Source organism: Grampus griseus, assembly GCF_964374135.1.
Source record: "Grampus griseus genome assembly, chromosome: X".
NCBI lineage: Eukaryota > Metazoa > Chordata > Mammalia > Artiodactyla > Delphinidae > Grampus > Grampus griseus.
The window spans coordinates 96264055-96284670 of NC_138999.1; the positions used below are offsets into that span (position 1 = coordinate 96264055).

General features: G+C 38.2%; 1 protein-coding gene across 1 annotated transcript in view; it reads left to right on the plus strand.

Moving 5' to 3' along the window:
- ALG13 (ALG13 UDP-N-acetylglucosaminyltransferase subunit) overlaps positions 1-20616 on the plus strand; it is a 74742-nt gene that overhangs the window by 27823 nt on the left and 26303 nt on the right. The window contains 15 exon segments of the mRNA XM_082680739.1: positions 2236-2317; positions 2518-2680; positions 4816-4891; positions 6188-6296; positions 7918-7982; positions 8307-8407; positions 9433-9560; positions 10316-10562; positions 11140-11253; positions 11439-11595; positions 11964-12084; positions 14585-14617; positions 14714-14769; positions 18464-18535; positions 19814-19982. Coding sequence (XP_082536865.1) covers positions 2236-2317; positions 2518-2680; positions 4816-4891; positions 6188-6296; positions 7918-7982; positions 8307-8407; positions 9433-9560; positions 10316-10562; positions 11140-11253; positions 11439-11595; positions 11964-12084; positions 14585-14617; positions 14714-14769; positions 18464-18535; positions 19814-19982 — 1693 coding nt within the window.

Consider the following 20616-nt stretch of genomic DNA (forward strand, 5'->3'; position numbering starts at 1 on the left):
TGTTGAGATACCACCAGGAACATAAAAGCCATCATGCTTAGTTTTGCCTCTTCCAATCAAAATAGAACTTCTTGCCACTTCAATAGAGAAATTGTATACTCATCTTTGTTTTCTTTCCTGCTTATTTAGTCATCAGTTCTGGTTAGCTGGGTTCCTTTAACTAATCCTTACTAACTGCCTCTGGTTATTAACCTTTCTTTGTTGGAGTTTCCAGTTATTCTAGTCCAAAGTACAAAAGGCTTCTCAGCTCAAAATCTGCTCACTGTTCTTTTAGATTAATGAACTCCTCTTAAATTCAAATACCCCTTGGGGGTGGGTGAAACTTTGCAACTTAAACTTTATTGTGGGTTACTTTAGCTTGATACTCCCTCTCAGTACTTTGAAATGGATTATACTGATAGAGTTGTGATTGCAAAAAAAGACTAGGGAAGAATAATAGACCTGCGGTCAGAGAACTTGTTCATTGGGAGAAGTTAGCCCAGGGTAGTGTAGGAAAGTAGAAAAAAAGAGTGCTTACGATAATTTTCTGCCAAGGAAACTTGGTGGCACTATCCTCTCATAGATCACAGAGAATTGTCTTTATTACCTCAGGTTGTTTGCAGAGATGGCTTCAAAATAAAATAGACTTAATCACTAGGGATTACATCCTTTACACAAGACAGAGGTTTTTGAAGAAAAATTCAAAAAGGTTTTGGACCTGTTATATAAACAGATTTCATCACATGGAGCCAGGGAGCATTTTTACTGAAATAATTTGGTTAGTAAGCCTCACCTCTGAATGTTGTTCGAAAAAACTAGATATTGAAGGAATCAGCTAAGAGATTAACTCATTTTATAGCCATCACAGTGCCTCAGTTCTTTAAGGAAGGCTCCCATATAGCATATTGATATATTGCTATTCAATATAGTGGATAACATTTTGAATAAATTGAATGAAATTCCTCCCCCCATAGTCTAAATTTGGGATATTTGACCTGTTTTCTCCATTTTTAGAAGTTCAGCTGGGTCGTTTGACTTCTGTTAGGCTTCCTATTCTATTTGCTCAATTTGTAAAAGTTCCCATCTTTTGCAAATTCGTAAATCGGGACTTGTTTGGTATATTATCAGGAATGTGATTGAGGCTCACAGTGTTGCCTTAGCAGTGATTTTAATCTTGACATTTAAAAGTCACTGTCTTACCTCCCTTAGCATGATAATCTCTAGGTCCATTCATGTTGCTGCAAATGGCATTATTTCATTCTTTTTTTATGGCTGAGTAATATTCCATTGTATATATGTACCACATCTTTTTGGAAGTCAACCACATACAAAGATGGTAAGAAGGTTAAAAGACAAAAGTAATAAAATATCTATATCCACAATAAGCATTAAGGGATACACAAAAAAGATGTAAAATATGATGTCAAAAACAGTAATCATGAGGGAAGGAGAGTAAAAATACAGGGTTGATAAAATGCATTTGAAATTAAGAGATCAGCAGTTTAAAATAATCATGTGTAAATATATATATATATATAGAGATTGCTATATATAAATCTCATGCTAACCACAAACTAGAAATCTGTAGTAGATACACACACATAATAGAGAAAAGAATCCAAATGTAACACTAAAGAAAGTTATCAACTCGTAAGAGAGCAGAAGAAGAAGAAAGGAACAAAAAAGAACTACAAAAACAACTCCAAACAATGAACAAAAATAAAAAAGGATGAAAAATTGTGTCAAGAACCTGGAGTAACTAAAACTCTAATATACTGCTAGTATGAGTATAAATTGCACAACCATTTTGGAAAATGTCTTTTTTAAAAAATTGAAGTGTGGTTAGTTTGCAGTGTTATGTTAATTGCAGGTGTGCAGCAGGGTAATTTAGTTGTACATATATATATATTTTTCAGATTCTTTTCGCTTATTAAAAAAATTAAAAAAAATAAAACTCACTGTCAAGAAAATCTGTTTGTGGCATACAGCTTTCATTTATCTGTATTTGGATTCTAAACTCACTTTTTCCCCAGCCTTACTGAGATTTGATTGACATGTATGCTAAGTGAAATAAGTCAAACAGAGAAAGACAAATACTGTATGATATCACATATGTAGAATCTGAAAGTCACTTTTTTTAAAAAGCAAATTCATTTAGTTTATCAATTTCTGATTAGCAACTTAATTTGAAGTATTTCATGGTTGTAAGATATCTAATATTCACTTAATTGTTCTATGTGTTTTTCTTTTCTTCAGATTCTACTCTGCTGTTCAAGTAATGGTCATTACGATTCAGTGTACTCAAAACAATTTCAGTCAAGTGCAGCTGTTTGTCAAGGCATGTGAAGGCTTTATAAATGTTTGGGTGTGCTTTCAGATGATTTGTTGCCGATCTTTAAATTGAGTGGCCCACCATAAATAGCTCTTTTAAAACTTTGTTGGTACCTATTGAATTCATATACTGGGTTATAGCTATTTTCACATTGTTATAAAAATTCTTATTTTGACAATTGGAGTTTTGGTCATTTTTTCCTTTAGCTGTATTGTATGAAATTCTCTATAAAGATGTGTTTGTTGTGGATGAAGAAGAGTTGAAGACTGCAGTTAAGTTGTTTCGAAGTGGTTCCAAGAAGAACAGGAACAGTGCTGTGACTAGCAGTGGGGATGTCCATATTAACTACAAGAGTTCAACTCAGGATAGGTAATAAAGGGAAAGGGGATGTCAACTACAAGATCATCATGTTTCTGTGTATCATTTGAAAGTGGAAGGGACCTGGCAAGCTTATGACTTAGTGTATTTATACACAGTCATCTCTTGGCATTTGTGGAGGATTGGTGCCAGGACCCCTGCAAACACCAAAATGCTTGATGCTCAAGTCCCTTGTATAAAACAGTGTAGTATGTGCAGTTGGCCCTCTCCATATCCATGGGTTCTGCGTCCACAGATTCAACCAATTCCATCCGTGGCTGGTTGAATCTGTGGATGTGGAACCTGCTGAAATGAAGGGGCCAACTGTATATACACACACATGTATGTATGTATGTATGCTTGTATGTGCAGGGATATACGTTTTTTAATGGGGGAAGAGAAGTTTTACCAAAAGATATGTTGCATTGCGAAATGCTCAGGCTTTGGGGGTTTGGTCCAAGTCAGAATCAGTTTTAAATTTGTTTTTCTCCTGTTAACCTGTCTTGTGTCAATTTTATTATTAGTCCAGCCACAAGAACTTAAGACGGGTAGGGGGGAAATTTCCCCCTCCTGACACATATCTCAAGTCTGACTCCAGAATCAGTTCTTTAATTGCTAGAAGAGACTTTGGAACTATAATCGCATGATTCTCAAACTTATATATGAATTACTTAGGGCGCTTGTTAGGCAGATTTTGGGGCCTCCCTTCAAAATTGGAGGTCAGAGTAGGGCCAGGGATCTACTTTTTAAACAAGTACACCCAGGTATTCTGATAGAGGTAGGCCATGGACCACACTTTGAGGGAAAAAAACCTGATTCTAAACCAGCACCATCATTTTGTAGATGGTAACTGAGGTTCAAAGTGGTTACTTGACACATACATCCAGCTAGTAGAAAAGAATCTCTCAGGCTAAAGGGGAGTTTTAGGAGCTTTTAGTGTCTGCCTTTGGTACTCACTAGGAGTATACATTGTGGCCTCTGAGGAAGCAGCTATTATTGAACAGATTTAGTCAAAAACTTTGAGATAATAAAGTAGGTGTTGTCTTATATTTCTCCCTGATTCTTCTGTCTGGAAATTCAGATAGGCTTGGTGCTAGTCAGATATAACCTTGTCTTTTTGTTGTCTTGCAGTTCTATTTCTTGAATGTTTAATGCTTTTTTTTTTTTTGATAAAGAGGGTTTTTTAAAACTTACAATTGGCCCTCCCGATCCACATGCAGAACCTAGGGTGGTGGAAGGCTGACCGTGAGGGACTTGAGAAACTTGAGGATTTTGATATCTACCAGGGGTCCTGGACCCAATCCCTCATGGATACCGAGGGATGACTGTATTAAGGAATGCGGGGGGGGGGGATGGCAACCATATATATCAGGGTAGAAGTTGCTTCATTCTGCACTGATGATTTGTATTAAGAACTTGAGGCTTACAGAAACTAAAGTAGTAGGAAGGCAGGGTGTATTAGTTACCTGTTGCTGCATAACAGTATTTCCACAAACTTGGCAGCTTAAAACAACATTCTTATCTCAGAATTTATGTGGGTTACGAATCTGGGCCCAGCTTATCTGGGTCTTCTCCTTAGGATCTCACAAGAATGTAATGAGGGTTTTAGCCAAGATTGAGTTCTCATCTGGAGCTTTGGGGAAGGATCCACATGGCTCTTGGTAGTATTCAATTCCTTGCAGCTGTAGGACTGAGAACTTCAGCTTTTTGCTGGCTGTCAGCCAGAATAACCCTCAGCTCCTTGCCACATGGGGTTGGTGAACATGTCTGCTTGCTTCCTTATAGTCAGCAAGAGAGAGAGATCAGCAAGACAGGCACTACATTCTTACATAGTGTAATGATATACATCCTGTCTATTGGTTAGACGCAAACTTGGAGGGAAATCATACAAGAGTGTGAACACCAAGAGGTGGGGATCATAGTGACCATCTTAAGATTGTGTCCCCACAGGAGGTATGAAATATATAGGAGGTATTTGTAGCACGTACTTAAAAAAAAAAGCATAAATGTAAATGCTGGGATGAAAATGTATTTGCCTCATTTTTAGAACTGAGCTACTTTACCACTAGATGGTGGTATAGTCATTAGACTTACGACTTAGCTCCTGCATTTATATAAAGCTCTTTGTTCTAAATCTTTTCAATTAGGACTGAAGAGTGGGGTGCCTGCTGCAATGTTGAAAATATACCAGAGGGGTACAATCAAGGAACAGAAGAAGCAAAGGTTTGAGATCTTCTAGGGCAAAGAATTTTCATAATCTTGGCTTGCAGTATCATAACTTAAACTAGTTAATGTCAGATGGTCCATTTTAGTTATATGGGGTGGGGGAAGAGCTGATGTTTTCCTTCGTGTAAGTCTTGATCTGAAATGTAAAATGTGTGCTTAATGTTCTCTGAATTTTTGTTCCTATGGAATTGTAAATTTTTTTCAAATTTAACTCTGAACACTTGAGAAATTTCAGAAGCTGTTGTTTTCAAGTTAAAGTAAATTAGAAACCCAATAGATATTTAGTTTGTAATCAGTCTTCTGATGCTGAGGTTTCTTTTTGTCATTAAAGAGAGTAAGGTTTATTCCTATTTTACTCAGAAAATAGGTAGTAATCCTAGTTGGAGAAACAGGAGGAATTTTACCACCTGTATAGGTCTAATATCAAGCAGACCTTCAGTTTGAGACTAGCTAAATAGGGCAAATACTACTAGAACAATCTCTGTGTATGCCCCCAAGTGCTGGTAATTTGGAAACAGTATGGAATACCATGAAATTCTAGGAAAGCAGAAGAAAAAGATAATTCTTTTGGAAATTGTAGCAGATTTTGACCAAAATGAAGTAACCTTTTCAGATTTGTCTAGGTGTCTAGGGTACAGAAACACTTGCACCTCTGTATGCATATTAAGATGAGACTTGTTGAATAGCCCTGACTGAATCTTTAATTCTGGTCTGTGTTGCATTGATTTATGTATCTCCTGAGTTATTGGCTGCTTTAGACAGTATTTCCCTTCTGCCATCTATAACCTTTTAGATTTCTGCATATTGCTTATTTAGACTCCTGATTTTTAAAAAATACAGTAAAATTTATTGTGGCTTTTCTTTTTTTTTTAATGAAGGTTTATTTATTTATTTAGGCTATGTTGGGTCTTCGTTGCAGTGCGCGGGCTTTCTCTAGTTGTGGTGAGCGGGGCTACTCTTCATTGCGGTGCTCAGTCTTCTCATTGCTGGGGCTTCTCTTGTTGCGGAGCACGGGCTCCAGGTGTGCGGGCTTCAGTAGTTGTGGTGCACGTGCTTAGCTGCTCCGATGCATGTGGGATCTTCCCGGACCAGGGCTCGAACCCATGTCCTCTGCATTGGCAGGTGGATTCTTAACCACTGTGCCACCAGGGAAGTCCTATTTCTTTTAATAAAGAAGGAAAGGCCTATATGTACATAGTTTTAAAAAAGGAAGAAAAGAACCTTATTTCTTCCTTCTTCATAAAATGAAGACTTAAGGATGGTGAGTTTGTAGCATGATTATTTTTGTTTTAGACTCCAGAAAATCCATCAAAGATGCTCTTCCCTTATAAGGTGCTCAAAGCCCTGGATCCAGAAATCTATCGTAATGTAGAATTTGATGTTTGGCTGGACAGCAGAAAAGGTAATGAAACATCAACAGGATATTTTTGAATCCTGACAGATCTAGAATAATTTTGCAAATTTTTTTAATAAGAGGTGTTTTCAAACCACTGTTATTAAAAAAAACCCACTTTTATATGTTTATATGGTACTTTTTAGCCTACTCAATACATGATTTACATCCAAAGGAGGAAACAAATAGGTTTAGAACTGGGGAGGGATCTTTTAGAGTCTGATGTTCATCAGGGACTTCAACTGTGCAAAGACTGTGTGTCTTTAGATAACTTTAAGAGTACCAGAAACTTGTAAGTGGAAATAAGTTCATCTTAAGTTTAATGTGTCAAGACTGCCCTCACTGATAGATGAATAGGTCAGGTGTTGGCAAACTATGACCTGTGAATCAAATCCAGTCTGCCACCTGTTTTTGTATGGTCTGTGAGCTAAGAATGGTTTTTATATTTTAAGTGTCAGGGAAAAATTAAAAGAACAGTGTATTGTGATACATGAAAATTATATGAAATTCAATTTTAAGTGTCCATAAAGTTTTATGACAGACTTGAATAATTGCAAGAGTCTGTATGGCCCACAAACTTTATTTTTTTTAATTTATTTTATTTTATTTTTTTTGCGGTATGCGGGCCTCTCACTGTTGTGGCCTCCCCCGTTGCGGAGCACAGGCTCCGGACGCGCAGGCTCAGCGGCCATGGCTCACGGGCCCAGCCACTCCGCGGCATGTGGGATCTTCCCAGACCGGGACACGAACCCACGTCCCCTGCATCGGCAGGCGGACTCTCAACCACTGCGCCACCAGGGAAGCCCATGGCCCACAAACTGTAAAATATTTACTATATGGCTCTTTACAGAGAAAGTTTGCCAACCCTTGAAATAAGTAATTGTTTCTCTCCCCTTATAAGATAACTAAGTTGATCAAAGTAGGTCTTAAAGTTCTGCCATCAAGGTAGCCTTTAATGTTTCATATTCAACTCCTTGAACTTCGGCGGTGAACCTAGGTATAGTTAATAATCTAGAATGAGGTTAATACCTTGTGGAACACAATGAAAACACAGTTGATCCTTGAACAATGTGGGGGTTAGGGCTGCTGACCCCCTAAGCAGTTGAAAATCCAGATATAATTTGTAGTCAGCCTTCAGCATTCCCAGTTCCTCTGTATTCTCAGTTCTACATCCTCAGATTCAACAACCTTGGTACTTGTAGTACTATTGAAAAAAATCCACATATGAGTGGATACATGCAGTTTAAACCCGTGCTGTTCAAGGGTAAACTGTATTGCTTTGAAGAAGCTACACAGTGGTTTTTTTTTCCTTTTTTTTAAAAATTGAAGTGTGTTACTTTCAAACTGTACCTTGTTGGTATATGACCAACTCTAAGATTACAACCTCCCAATTTCCACCTGTTTGTGTTTTATAGCACAAAACTATTCTGGCAGGTCTCCTTAGATTGACCACAAGAATAACCCATCAAGAGTGACAGAATGACCCTTTAGGACATTTTCCCTCCAGATTTTAGCTTACAGTGGTAGCATTGTCAAAAACACTGTGGTAAAAGTAAATAAGAAAATGAAATGATGTAAAACAGCAAAGGAACCAGTTCGATTGAGCTTGAATCTTCATTTTCTTTCATAGAACTTCAAAAATCTGATTACATGGAGTATGCTGGGAGACAGTACTATTTGGGAGACAAATGTCAGGTTAGTTCCTTCTTTAAAGAATCAGTAATTTGTTTTTCTGAGATTGTGGTTTTAGTCATTAATATGAGTTCAACAAAACTAATTTACAAAATGCTAGGATTTTTTTAATGTTTGGTTAAATTTTAATTACAAACTTGTGATTAGATGTAACACTGTTTCAGCATGTGCAGCCTCCATTGAACTGGACTGGCAGTGTTGATTATCAACTGCCTTAATAAGTAGATACTGAACTTCACTTGGGAGGAGAAGTAGTGTTTTTGTTTGGCAAAAGCCAGATCTGACTCGAGACTAGATGTTTTCTTACTGTCTCTTCCCCTCTTTCAGGTTCATTTGGAATCAGGCGGAAGATATTATAATGCTCATATTCAGGAAGTTGGAAATGAAAGCAATTCTGTAACAGTCTTCATTGAAGAATTGGCAGACAAGTAAGGATATAATAATTTGTTGAATTACTAAAATCTTTGGCTTTTGATGCCTTTTTGTAATATTGAGAGTTACCAGGATGCTAGTAAGAGAACCAAAGTTATATCTGGTACTGGCCTAAGGTGACTTATCGTCAGTTGTAAAAGCATATGGTGAAGTGTGAAATTTCAGTATACCTATGCATAAGTTTCAGAATCCTGGGTAATAGCCAACTTATTAGAAATACTAAGTACAGCAGAATTCTGATATAAAACTATACTAACTGGAAAGCTAGTTTGCTAACTGAGCCTCTGCCAATATCAAGATAGGCTAGTCCATCTGTTCTCAAACTTTAACATACCCCAGAATTACCGGGAGAGCTTGTTAAAATACAGATTGATGAGCTCCACCCCCAAAGTTTGATTTAGTAAGTTTGTGGTGGGGCCCAAGAATTTGAACTTCTAACAAGTTTCCAGGTGATGCTAATGCTGTTGGTCCACTTTGAGAACCATTAAAGTAGGTAATGCTGCCCTAACAACCAAAGACTCTTGGCAACTTAAAAGTTCATTTCTTGCTCATTTAGCATGTTCATAGTAGGTCAGCAAAGGGGACCCAGGTTGACAATGGCTCTATCCAGACATATGCTGCCAGGATCACAGGCAGGGAAAAAATGAAAACATGACGAACTGTGTGCTGGTTTTTAAAGCACCTGCTCAAATTTTCCTGGCCAAAATAGGTTACATAACTAAGCCTAAAGTCAATGGGGTGAGAAAATATAATCCTTCTTCAAGGAGAGGCAACAAATATTTGTAAATTAGTCTACCACAGTCTTTCCTCCTGAGCATGATATGTGCTACAGACAGCTGTGAAATTGTACAAACTGCTCTTAGGTTTTTTAACATAAAAAGAAAACCTCAATGAGGAAGCTAGTGTTAACAGGTTTAAGTAGAAAACACTTGAAAATGAAGCAGGAGGGATCAGGTATATGTATCAAATGAGAATTAAGTCTGTGTTGCAATGGCTTAATGGTGGTATCTTTACGTTTAAGGTATGTTGTTCCACTGGCTAACTTAAAACCAGTTACACAAGTGACACCTGGTCCTGCCGGGAATGTTATACCCAGTAGGAAAGGAAGAGGTTACCAGAAAATTTCCTGGGGCTGTGTCCCAGAAATGGGTTTGTATGCTGAAGGTTTTATTATTTTCCTCTTGTATTTACCTACATTGCACTTAAAAAAAAAAAGCTGGAACATTAAGTCTTATTCTGGGTTAGAGTTTCTCAGCTTCAGCACTACTGACTTTTTAGGGTGGATAATACTTCGTTGTAGGGAGCTGTCCTGTGCATTGTAGGATGCTTAGCATCCCTGGTCTCTATCTACTAGATGCCAGCAGCATCCTTCTCCAAGTTAGGACAACCAAAAATGTCTCCAGACATTGCCAAATGTGCCTCAAGAAAGGGAGGGGCAAAATTGTCCCTGGCTGAGAACTACTGTTTAGGTGACTTTGTTTAAGCTTAAGGTGGAGTGGCTTTTAATTTCTAAAACTTGAAGGAAAAGATTTCTCAAAGAACTAGGAAAACACCTCATAGAAGCAGCCAGAGACGCTGGAAGCAGCCGTCTTAATATGTCTATTAATAGATATAATTTTTTGGATAACAGTAACGTAGATGACTGGATGACCGACTCTATGTTTTGATGACCAAAGTTGCCTATACTAAAGGTAGTGCTGAGATGTCCATTGATACAGAAGTTACTTGCTGGTTTTGCCCTTCTGAATGAAAAACCTAGTACATCCTTTGAAAATACAGAAGTTCCTTCCCTGTATTCATATGGTTTTCCTAAGTAAAACATCTGAGAGTCTTAGACATTTGTGGGAGACACTGGACCTTTTGCTTTGGTTTTGAAGCTTATTGCTTCTTTGTTTGCTTGAAAGCTATGTCAGAGATGGACGTGAAACAACGGAGGAAGATGTTCAAGAAAATTAGAGGGAAAGAGGTTTATATGACTATGGCTTACAGCAGGGGAGACCCCCTCCTCCCACCCAGGCTTCAGCACAGTATGCGTTATGGGCATGATTCTCCAATGCACTACTCACAGACAGCTGGCGGTGTTACGTCTAATGAACATTTTCATCCTCAACATTCATCTCAGGGACAAGGTCGGGGATATGGCATGCCCAGGTAGGTCTTAACTGACTTTCAAGATAATGTACATCTCTGTTTAGACATTGGAAATAATTCCTGGGCAGAATTACAGTAGAATTTAGAAATATCTTAATAGTTTAGATTTCTTTTATAATCTCTGCCTGAAGGGAGCGTAACGGATGGAACTGATGTATACTTAAATTCTTGTCAAATTTATTGAAGATTTGTATTCTCATAGTCTAGGAAAATACGATGGAGCAGTTGAAGAGATCCTAGAAGATAGAATGCCATCAAGCTGAGTGCCATGTATATGGCACTGTGTCTGTCAATAACGAATAGGCCAAACCGTAATGGGAAAGAATATAAAAAAAGAATGTATGTATATGTATAACTGAATCACTTTGCTGTACAGCAGAAATTAACGCAACATTGTCAAGCAACTATACTGCAATTTAAAAAAAATGAATAGGCCTAATGTCAGTAGTGAGGAAAACAAAGCTCTTTCTATGTGGTCATTTTTAGAAGGATATGTTAATTCTATTTAACTACAAAGACTGACTACTCAAGCACTAGTAAATAAAGAGTTCTGGTTTTTTTCCCCCTTTATTCTTAGAGATTCACCTCGCTTTATAAACAGGCACAACATGGCAAGCCCTAAAGTTGCTTTTTACCCTGGCCCAGGTAAAAGGTGCTGCCAGAGCTATGATAACTTCTCTTATAGATCTCGGTAAGTGAATTTTAAGTGTTGAAAGAGAAAATGAGTGAGTCTGACTTTGTTGCTGTGCAGTAAATATATGGACTAAAATTTAAAGTGTCAACATTGAGATGTTTGAACTGTTATTTAGAAATTAGAAACAAGTTACTACCATACTTTATCTTTTTTTCCCCTTCTCACTCTGCAAACTACTTAAGTTCCTTTAGACGTAGTCACCGCCAGATGCATTGTATGAATAAGGAGTGCCAGTTTAGCTTTGTTCCAGAGAATGGACAGATACCCAGGGGCTTGGAAGAAACCATTACTTTTTATGAAGTTGAAGAAGGGGATGAGACTGCTTATCCAACTTTACCTGTAAGTAGGTCAAAATTTTACTCAAAAAGCTATTTACTTTTTTTATTGTACTTTTTTAAGTGAAGGTAATATGGATACATTTTAGCTGTTTTACAAATGACCAAATAAAGCCCCTCCTGGAAAACATGAGTTTTCATCCTAGAGCTTTTAAAAATTGCAGAGAATGTGTTTTTAAGCTGTTCTTATAGAGGAGGAGTAGAGGTGGACAAATAATCTTGCCTATATAAGTATGGGCTAAAATCTTCTGTTTTCTTGATCATTATTTCCTCACATATTTTTGATTCTAAAGTAAATTTAAAATATTTATAGCTTTTTCTCTGACTATATAGGGAGAACTGCATGTGTATGTGTGTATTTCTTTGGTACAGAATCATGGAGGGCCCTCTACAATGGTTCCTGCTACTTCGAGATACCATGTTGCAAGGCGAGGACATAGCTCAGGCAAACAGACTCTGAATTCAGAGGAAGGTGATGGCCAGAATGACAATGGTGAGTCAGTTCCAGTTAAATATTTTTTTAAAAGATGATTCTTGTGGTATTAGCACAACAAGGCTAAAGTTTTGGTTTGGGGGGGTGGTCTCACTCTGTCTGGCAACTCATTTTGAAAGAGTTATCAGTTCTTGTATCAGAACTTGCTAGGTTTTTGAAGATGTCTTGGTATTTTTCAGAAAGACAGACTTCTATTTCTGTAGGCCACTACATTGTTAAAACTTTCAGCTCTCTGCATAGGTCTTCAGTGAGTTTTGATTTGGTGAGATTTCAGTATGGAAAATATCTGTTCCTTATTAGTGAGGAACTATTCATGTTGTCCTCGCCATTTGTATAACTATTTTAGGCTTTTCATGTGACTCTTATTTTACAAGACTGCTGTGAAATAATTTCGTTGCCCAAAGAAATCTACTTGATCTATAAACATTACTATTCATTGAGTTCTAATGGCCATGTGCTGTACTAAGCAATATAATATTTTATCACTCTGAGGAATATGGTATCTTTATTTTATTATTTTTTTATTAAAAATTTTTTAATAAATTTATTTTTATTTATTTTTGGCTGCATTGGGTCTTTATTGCTGCGTGCGGGCTTTCTCTAGTTGCGGCGAGCTGGGGCTACTCTTCGTTATGGTGCATGGGCTTCTCATTGCGGTGGCTTCTCTTGTGGAGCACGGGCTCTAGGTGTGCGGGCTTCAGTAGTTGGGGCGCACGGGCTCTGGGGCGCAGGCTCAGTAGTTGGTGCGCGCGGGCTCTAGAGTGCAGGCTCAGTAGTTGGGGCGCATGGGCTTAGTTGCTCTGCAGCATGTGGGATCTTCCTGGACCAGGGCTCAAACCCTTGTCCCCTGCATTGGCAGGGGGATTCTTAACCAATTCTTCCCACTAGGGAAGCCCTTCTTTATTTTTTATATGAGGAAATTGAGGTTCAGAGGGTAAATGACATGGCCAAAGTCATACTTCTGGTAAGTGGCAGAGATTTAATCTTTTTTATAACAGTTTTATTTAGATATAATCTACATACTATACAATTAACCTAACGTGTACAATTCAATGTTTAAAGTGCAATTCAGTGGTTTTTAGTATAGTCACAAAGTTGCATACATCACCACAATCAATTTTAGAAAAAGAAACCCTGTACTCATTAGCCGTCATTCCTCATTATCCCCCCAGCATCCCCTCCCTCTGCCCCTAGTGGTAGGTAACCATCAGTCTGCTTTCTGTCTTAATGGATTTGCCTATTCTGGACATTTCATATAAAAGGAATCATGCAATATGTGGTCCTTTGTGACTGGCAGAGATCAATTTTGAATTTGGGTTTATCTGACTCTAAAGCATGTATACATAACCTTTATAGTTGTTAGAGTGCCTCTCATCATTGGGTGTGCTTATTTTTTTTTTACCACTTTTCTGTAAAATGAAATATGCCTACTGAAACAATTCTGGAGGAATTGGGTGGATTAAGGAGGTAAGAGGCAGTCTGAATGATTTGACTTACTGGTCAATGTATTTTCTTGTGATATTCTTTCTGCTACTTATGTTGGAGAAAATAGATATTTCTAAGAACTTAGTGTGCATGCATGTGCCTGAGTATGCGTATTCTCTGCTCTTTTACTCAGGATGACCCTTTTACTTTTCCTTTTAGCACAGTGGGTATCTTCATATGTACTGTTCACCTATAGTGGCATATTCAGAGTAACCAAATATTCATTCTCACCTTAAATCCCGTTGTCTGGAGGGTTACCTGCATGTGTGTTGGATAAGTGACATGTTTAAGAATCAATCCAGTTTTGACCTTTGGGGTGTTATTTGCTGGAAAACTATCCAGTTGAAGATTGACTTTCTCTGAATTTCAATGGTGTAGCAATCTTAGAGCAAAGTACTTCAGTCCTCTAAGCCATATTTTGAGAACAAACTGATTGTAAATGTATTATTTACCTGAATCAGGCTGAAAAACTGATGAAGCGTGCCATATTCCTTTAACTTTCACCTAAGCAAACTACTGGTTATTATACTCAGATTACTTTATAATCACCATTTACTATATGCCAAGCATCATGCTGTGTTCTTTTCACCCCACTGTGAGCTAGGTACTGTTAACCCTGTTTTACAGTGAAGAAATTAAGACAGAAAGATTAAATAACCTGCCTAAAGTGATATAGTTAATCAGGATTCAAATCTAGACAGTCCTAACTCCAGAGCCAGTGAAGTTAATCACCATACTCTACCACCAGAATTGGACGCAAGTGGGTTTTTCACGTCTGTCTGAACTCTTAAGAACTAAGGGAATTTTCAAAGGAGAAATTTGTACTGTTTACAGCCAGTCTCTGGCTTTAATATCTGTTGAGTAGTATGAAAGCTCAAATCACTTGTTTCAAGGATGTATACATTTTAGTTTTGAACATATATCCATAAAACTTGAGAAGAAGCAAGTGCTGGCCATCTGGTTCTCTGAGCAAGAATTCCTACATAAACACACTTTTTCTGTCTTTTTTTTCTAGGGGGATATCATGAAGAATATATTTATCCTTCAGGTCAGTGAGATCTAGGTAAAATCTGATACTCATTATTTATAAAATTTCAAACTATAGAATAGTGCTCATTATTTTTACTTTGGCTGTATCCTCTAGAACAAGACTATGAAACTTCAGGTGTTTACAGCACAACTGAATCTACAGCAAACTTGGTAGGTATTTAATAATAATGACAAACACATATAGCTCCTGTGTACTAGAACACTGTTCTGAGTGCTATACATATAAATGTATTTAAATCAGAACAATCCTATGAGGTATTAGGGTATCATTCCCATTTTGTAGATAAAGAAATTGAGGCCCAGAAATTAACTCATCCGAGATCACACCCCTTCTAGAAATTATCATAGAGATGTTCCGAATATGTGTTGATACAAGAGGAAATTTGAACATTGGCGATGATGATTTTTTTAGAGGATTTTATCATGATCTTTCTAACAGAGTAACAATGGGCCATAAATCTCAGGTACTTAATATAACAAGAGTTTACTTCTTGGTTATGCTACATGTGTAGTGGAGGTCTGCAGGAGGACTCTGCTTAGGGACTTAAGCTGATGGAAGCTCCATCCATGATTGCTAAGGCAGGAAACAAAAGGTAGTGAATGGTGCACTGGCTCTTACAGTTTCTACCTGGAGATGACACGTATCACTTTCTTTTCCATTTCTTTTTTTTTGCGGTACGCGGGCCTCTCACTGCTGTGGCCTCTCCCATTGCGGAGCACAGGCTCCGGACGCGCAGGCTCAGCGGCCATGGCTCACAGGCCCAGCCGCTCTGCGGCACGCGGGATCCTCCCGGACCGGGGCACGAACCCGTGTCCCCTGCACCGGCAGGCGGACTCCCAACCACTGCGCCACCAGGGAAGCCCTCCATTTCTTTTTCATCGGCCAGAGCATGTTTCTCTTGAAGGCTCTAACTTCTCTGTGCCTAGAAGTCAAAAAGTTGGAAATATTTTAACAGCACTAAGGATTACAACATTCAGTGGAAACTCCCACAGGCAAAATACTTCCTTCCACCTCACGAGAGGCAACCCCAAAATCCCCTTCAGTGTGATTAAGCTCAGAGCCCAGGGTTTCTGGGAAGTGTGTAGTACTCTTTGTATTGGTCCAGATGTGGATCCTCTTGATCTGGAGGCCTAAACCAAATCTACAAAGTTATTTACCCCCTACACACCCGATCTCCAGTGGTAGAGCAGGGACTGAAAAATTGCAGTAGAACTTCCCATTCAGATGCAGGCAGAATGGGAGAAACAGTTACTGGCCCATAGCAATTCTGACATCATGCTGGACAGACATTTTGAGGGCCCCCAACCTAGGCATGGGGACTGTTCCCTGGAGAGGCTCCCTGGTTCGTTGTTTTCTGGGGCTCTTGAGTACTCCAAGGCCCTTCCTTCCTTGGCTATATTTGAAGTAGGCATTGGAGAATAATCCCTCTTGGCAACTGAGCAGCTTTCTCAGCCTGCTTCTTACTCATTGAAAATTGAGGGCCCAAGGGTGGTTTTATCTCAGTTGGATAGTTTTAGTTCTGCTCATGGTGTCTTTGGCTATGTGAGTAACTTATTGTGCAGCTTCTCTGATTCCTATTAGTTTCATTTGCCAGTAGCCATACTGACAATTCTTTTTTATAAATATACTACTTAGATTTGCTGTAATTCTTTGCATTCTTATCCCTGTCTCTACTTGATTGCAAATACCTTTAGCTTATCAGGCATTGATGAAAGAGCCATACCTTTGAATACTTTTCCATGAGCCATTTTGTCCAACTGCAAGGATTCATTGGGTGTTATATCCTTAATGGGACTCTTGCTTTGAGATACTTTAGTGCAATCATATTTTAACAATGATTTGAGTCTTCCTTCAAGGCCGAGTTTTACCTTCTCTTTGTTGTTCAAAGCATTTATCAGTTTTATCTTTTAGAGTTTTGAGTTGAAGCGGTTGCCTCTCCAAACCCTACAAGTCCTAGTATCAAGGACTCTATTCCCTTTCATTCCTGCCTACAAACTACTTTTCTGTACACATCTGTCTTAAAATACCTTGCTAAACTCTGCCAGCAGTAATCAAAACACAAAACTAACATTCTGTTTTCCAAACCTCTTCCCTTAAGAGCTACAAATTCATAATCTCCTTCTCAAGTTAGGTTTTTGTTACAGCAGCACCCTAATTTTAGTTACCAATTACTGTTTTGGTCAAGCTAGGTTACGCTGCAGCAACAGTCCACCAAAATCTCAGCGGCTTAACACAGCTGTTCTTGCTAATGTTATAGGTCCAGTGCAGGTTGGTAGCAGGCCTTTGTTCATCAGAGTCACTCAGGAACCCAGGCTGATGGACATGTACTTTCACAGTCACCTTGACAGAGCTGAAGATAGGGAATTTAAATACTGGCTCTCAATATTTCTGCTCATATTTCATTGTCCAAACAAGTCATGTGCCCGTACCTAATTAGATGAGGCCGGGAAGAGCAACCTACCCATGTACCTAGGAGGAGAGCTGGAATATTTGTGAGGAAGTTGAATGACTACCCTCTATTCTCTGTGATTAATCTTAACTTTGATAGCTTCATGTACTGAATTTTTGTTTTTACTGTTTAGGCAATACATCTTAGGAAGGTGATGAAAACTGTGATGTATTATTCTCTTCCCATTATTTCTCCTTTCCTTCCTTTGCCCCTGCTAGAGAAATAGTTTTTCCTCTCAGTCTGTCATTACTATTCTCATATCACATGCTTTTTACACCATTTCTTGAAATAGCCACCCAAGTTGAAAAAGCAAGTAAAAATCTCGCCTTCAGGGATGACAGGAGTAGACACTTTCTTTCTGTCCCTTTAATCTCACTTGTCACGTGTTCCTTTTTGTTCTGAACTTACTTTATCATACATCCCCAGTAGGTTTCAATCTCTTCATGACATGCTCCACTCCCACTCTCCAGTCACCAAGTTTCTAAGTAATTTTTCTAAGTAATTTTTTCACAGCATTCTGAGGGGAGAAGAGCAATGCAGGACTTAAAGATTTCCAGGCACAGAACCTTCTAAGAAACTATGAACATTTTTTCTTCTTAATTCCACGCCCAACTCTCGCCTAAATCCTTCTCTAGAATTGTTTAGAATTCACACTGGGCCTTCTGAGCCAGGGCTAAAGTTTGCTTTTTGGCCGGTACTTGGGCTGTACTTCAACACAGACTTTCGAAACATGCACTCTTAGGTCCATGTTAAGTTGGGCTTGTCTTTGTCCCAATGTGGTTCCTCTTGTTTCCTGTGATTGTTTCACCTGATTTCCTCTGTGTCCTTATTACCAGCTTCTGCTGCTAGTTTATTTTTCTGTCATGACAGTCTGTCATGCATAATTCTGAGCCTTTTAAAATCATTGTTACTTTCACAAAGACAAGGTCTTGAGCCAAAGGGGAATGGTGTTTGGATTATACTACATCCTGCTTAGGTAGGATGCAGCTGACCAACCAGTTATCCACCCTTGTCCCAAGTTGTTCCTTTTGATGGAATGCTTTCTTTTAGCAACACTGTTGCTGGCCCTACTGATTTTGAGCTTTTTAAGGCAAGAGAGGACACTGAGATAGTGTTTAAATTACAATTCTCCATTACATTTTAGTATCTACATTGGGACTAGAGTTGGATATGGTCAGGATTTCTGTAGACGGGAAATAGAACAGCCACCTAAGTCAGGCACTAGGGTGATATCTTTTGGAGCATTATCATAGTAGCCACCTCCAAATTTGAATACTTTTAGGACAGATCACTTTCACTTATCTTTAGGAGATGTTGAAACAAAGCAGATCTTTTATTGATGTATTGTTTAATTTCTTGATTTCCCCTTATTTGTACTTCTGTATTCATTAAAGTCTCTTCAGGATAGAAGACCATGTCCTATGTCTCCTCATGATACAGTTACCTCATACAACTACCCCCAGAAGGTAATCTTTATAGTTTTATTTTACAGTCAGTTGCAGTGGCCTAAACAGAAGAAAATGAATTTTTTCTTTTTGTTCTCTGCCCTTCATCATACTTCAAAGAAGCTGCTTATATTCTTATGTTAATTGTTATTGTACTTCCTGGTGCCTGGCACAAGAATTAGTAAATTTATTAACAAATTGATGGAGCATCTGCTGTGTTCCAGACACTGTTCTGTGTGCTGGCATTGGACTACTCAGTCTACTCTGAACCTCTTATATAATGAGTGAGTTAATATAAATTACCTGTCAAGTCTGTGCCATTTCCTGAAACTTAAAATGTAAAGCTTTCTTATAGAATGGGAAGCTGGCATCAGAAAGGTAGCTGAAACCGTAGGAGTAAATAAGATCATCCTGGAAAAAGGAAGAGATTGAGAACAGCATCTAGAACAGAGCCTGTGCATCACCATTTAGAAAATGGGTAGAGAAGGAATAGCCAAGGAGGGAGGAAAAGCAGGAGAGTGTATTATTATGGAAGCCCCAGGAAGAGAATGTTTCAAGGAATAGTCAAGTGTCAGTTGCTGCCAAGCCGTAAAGCAACATAAGGACTAACAAGAGTCTACTATGATTTGTTGCCATGGAGACCACTGTGACTTTGAATACAGTTTCTGAGAACCAGAGAGGGTAGCAGCCACATTGCAGTGGGTAATAAGAAAATGGAGACTACGGTGAGGACAGGGTGTTCATGAAGAAGAATCTGTTACCATTTATTGAACATCTTTCTGTGCACAGCCCTGTATTGGATGCTGTGGCCTAATCAGAGAAACAAGTTGCAGTCTCACGAAGTTAAAAAAAAAAATAAGCAAAGAACATTTTCTGTTTGTTTTTTTTTTTTAAGTGTGTGTGGGGAAACATAGATGTATGTAAAAATAAATATGTACTATAAATTCCTGGATAGTATTCAGGAAACCCAGAGGTTACTTGTTTGTGGAGAGAGGAACTAGGCAGATGGAGGACAGGGGTTGGAGGAAACTTTTCATTGTATACAATTTTATACTTGGTTTTTGAATCATATTAATGTATTACCTTTCCAGAAAAATATTAAAATAAAAAAGTAAATCTCTCAAAGTCATCTGGGGTCTTCTAAAAGAAATAACCTTCCTGTATTAGGTTTACATAAATATTGGCTTCTTGGTGTTTTAGTTATTAGAATACTATTTCCTGAAGTTTAGGATCAGATAAGAGACCAATATTGTTTGTGAAACCAAACTTAGAGTTCTAAACTTTCTTCCACACTTACAGGTGGTGATGGTGAATTCTGCAGCAGTTGCAGCTTCCTGTGCAAATATTGTTCCAGCTCCAGTCTTACCTAACTGTGCAGCAGCTAATCAAGCTAGTAGTACCACTTCAATTTCCTCACAGAATGCTATACAGCCTCTATTTGTATCTCCGCCTACACAAGGCAGGCCAGGTAGGTTATTAGTGGTTCCTTACTTTGGAAGCCTCTTTTTCTATTCATGAACATGCCCATACAACAATTCTAGTGATTAGATAAGATTACTTTAATCTCCAGTATTAAATTTCAATTTTTTTTCTTGCAAATTTAGCTTTGGTATGATTTCATAGCTATTGTTTTGCTAACCCCATTGAAAATTTAGAGGACTTGTACTAGTTTCTTAAACTTCAAGTTAAGTTTTATTATACAGAAATTAAGGTAAAGGTATTTCACACTTCACAGAATTAATTCCTGAAAAGTTTGGCTCTAGAATTTAAGAGATCCAGGTTAGAATCTTGGTTTTACAACTTACTAGCTATGTAATTTTGGACAAATTATTGAACCTTTCTTATCTGTGAGCTTGGAGGTACTGATAGTACCAATTTATGAAGTGGTTGTGAAATTCCACTGAGTTAATATAATTTAAAATTTTCAGCAGAATTCTGGGGACGTGGTGGCAGCAACAGCATAGCTTTTCAGTCTGCGTCCCCAAATAAAAATGGAAATAGCAAAACCAATACCCATGGGACAATGTTTAACAACAAAACTAGGGGACAAGGTCTCCCCATGAACCCCAGAATTTAAGCAGGTAGGGACAAACCATCAGTCA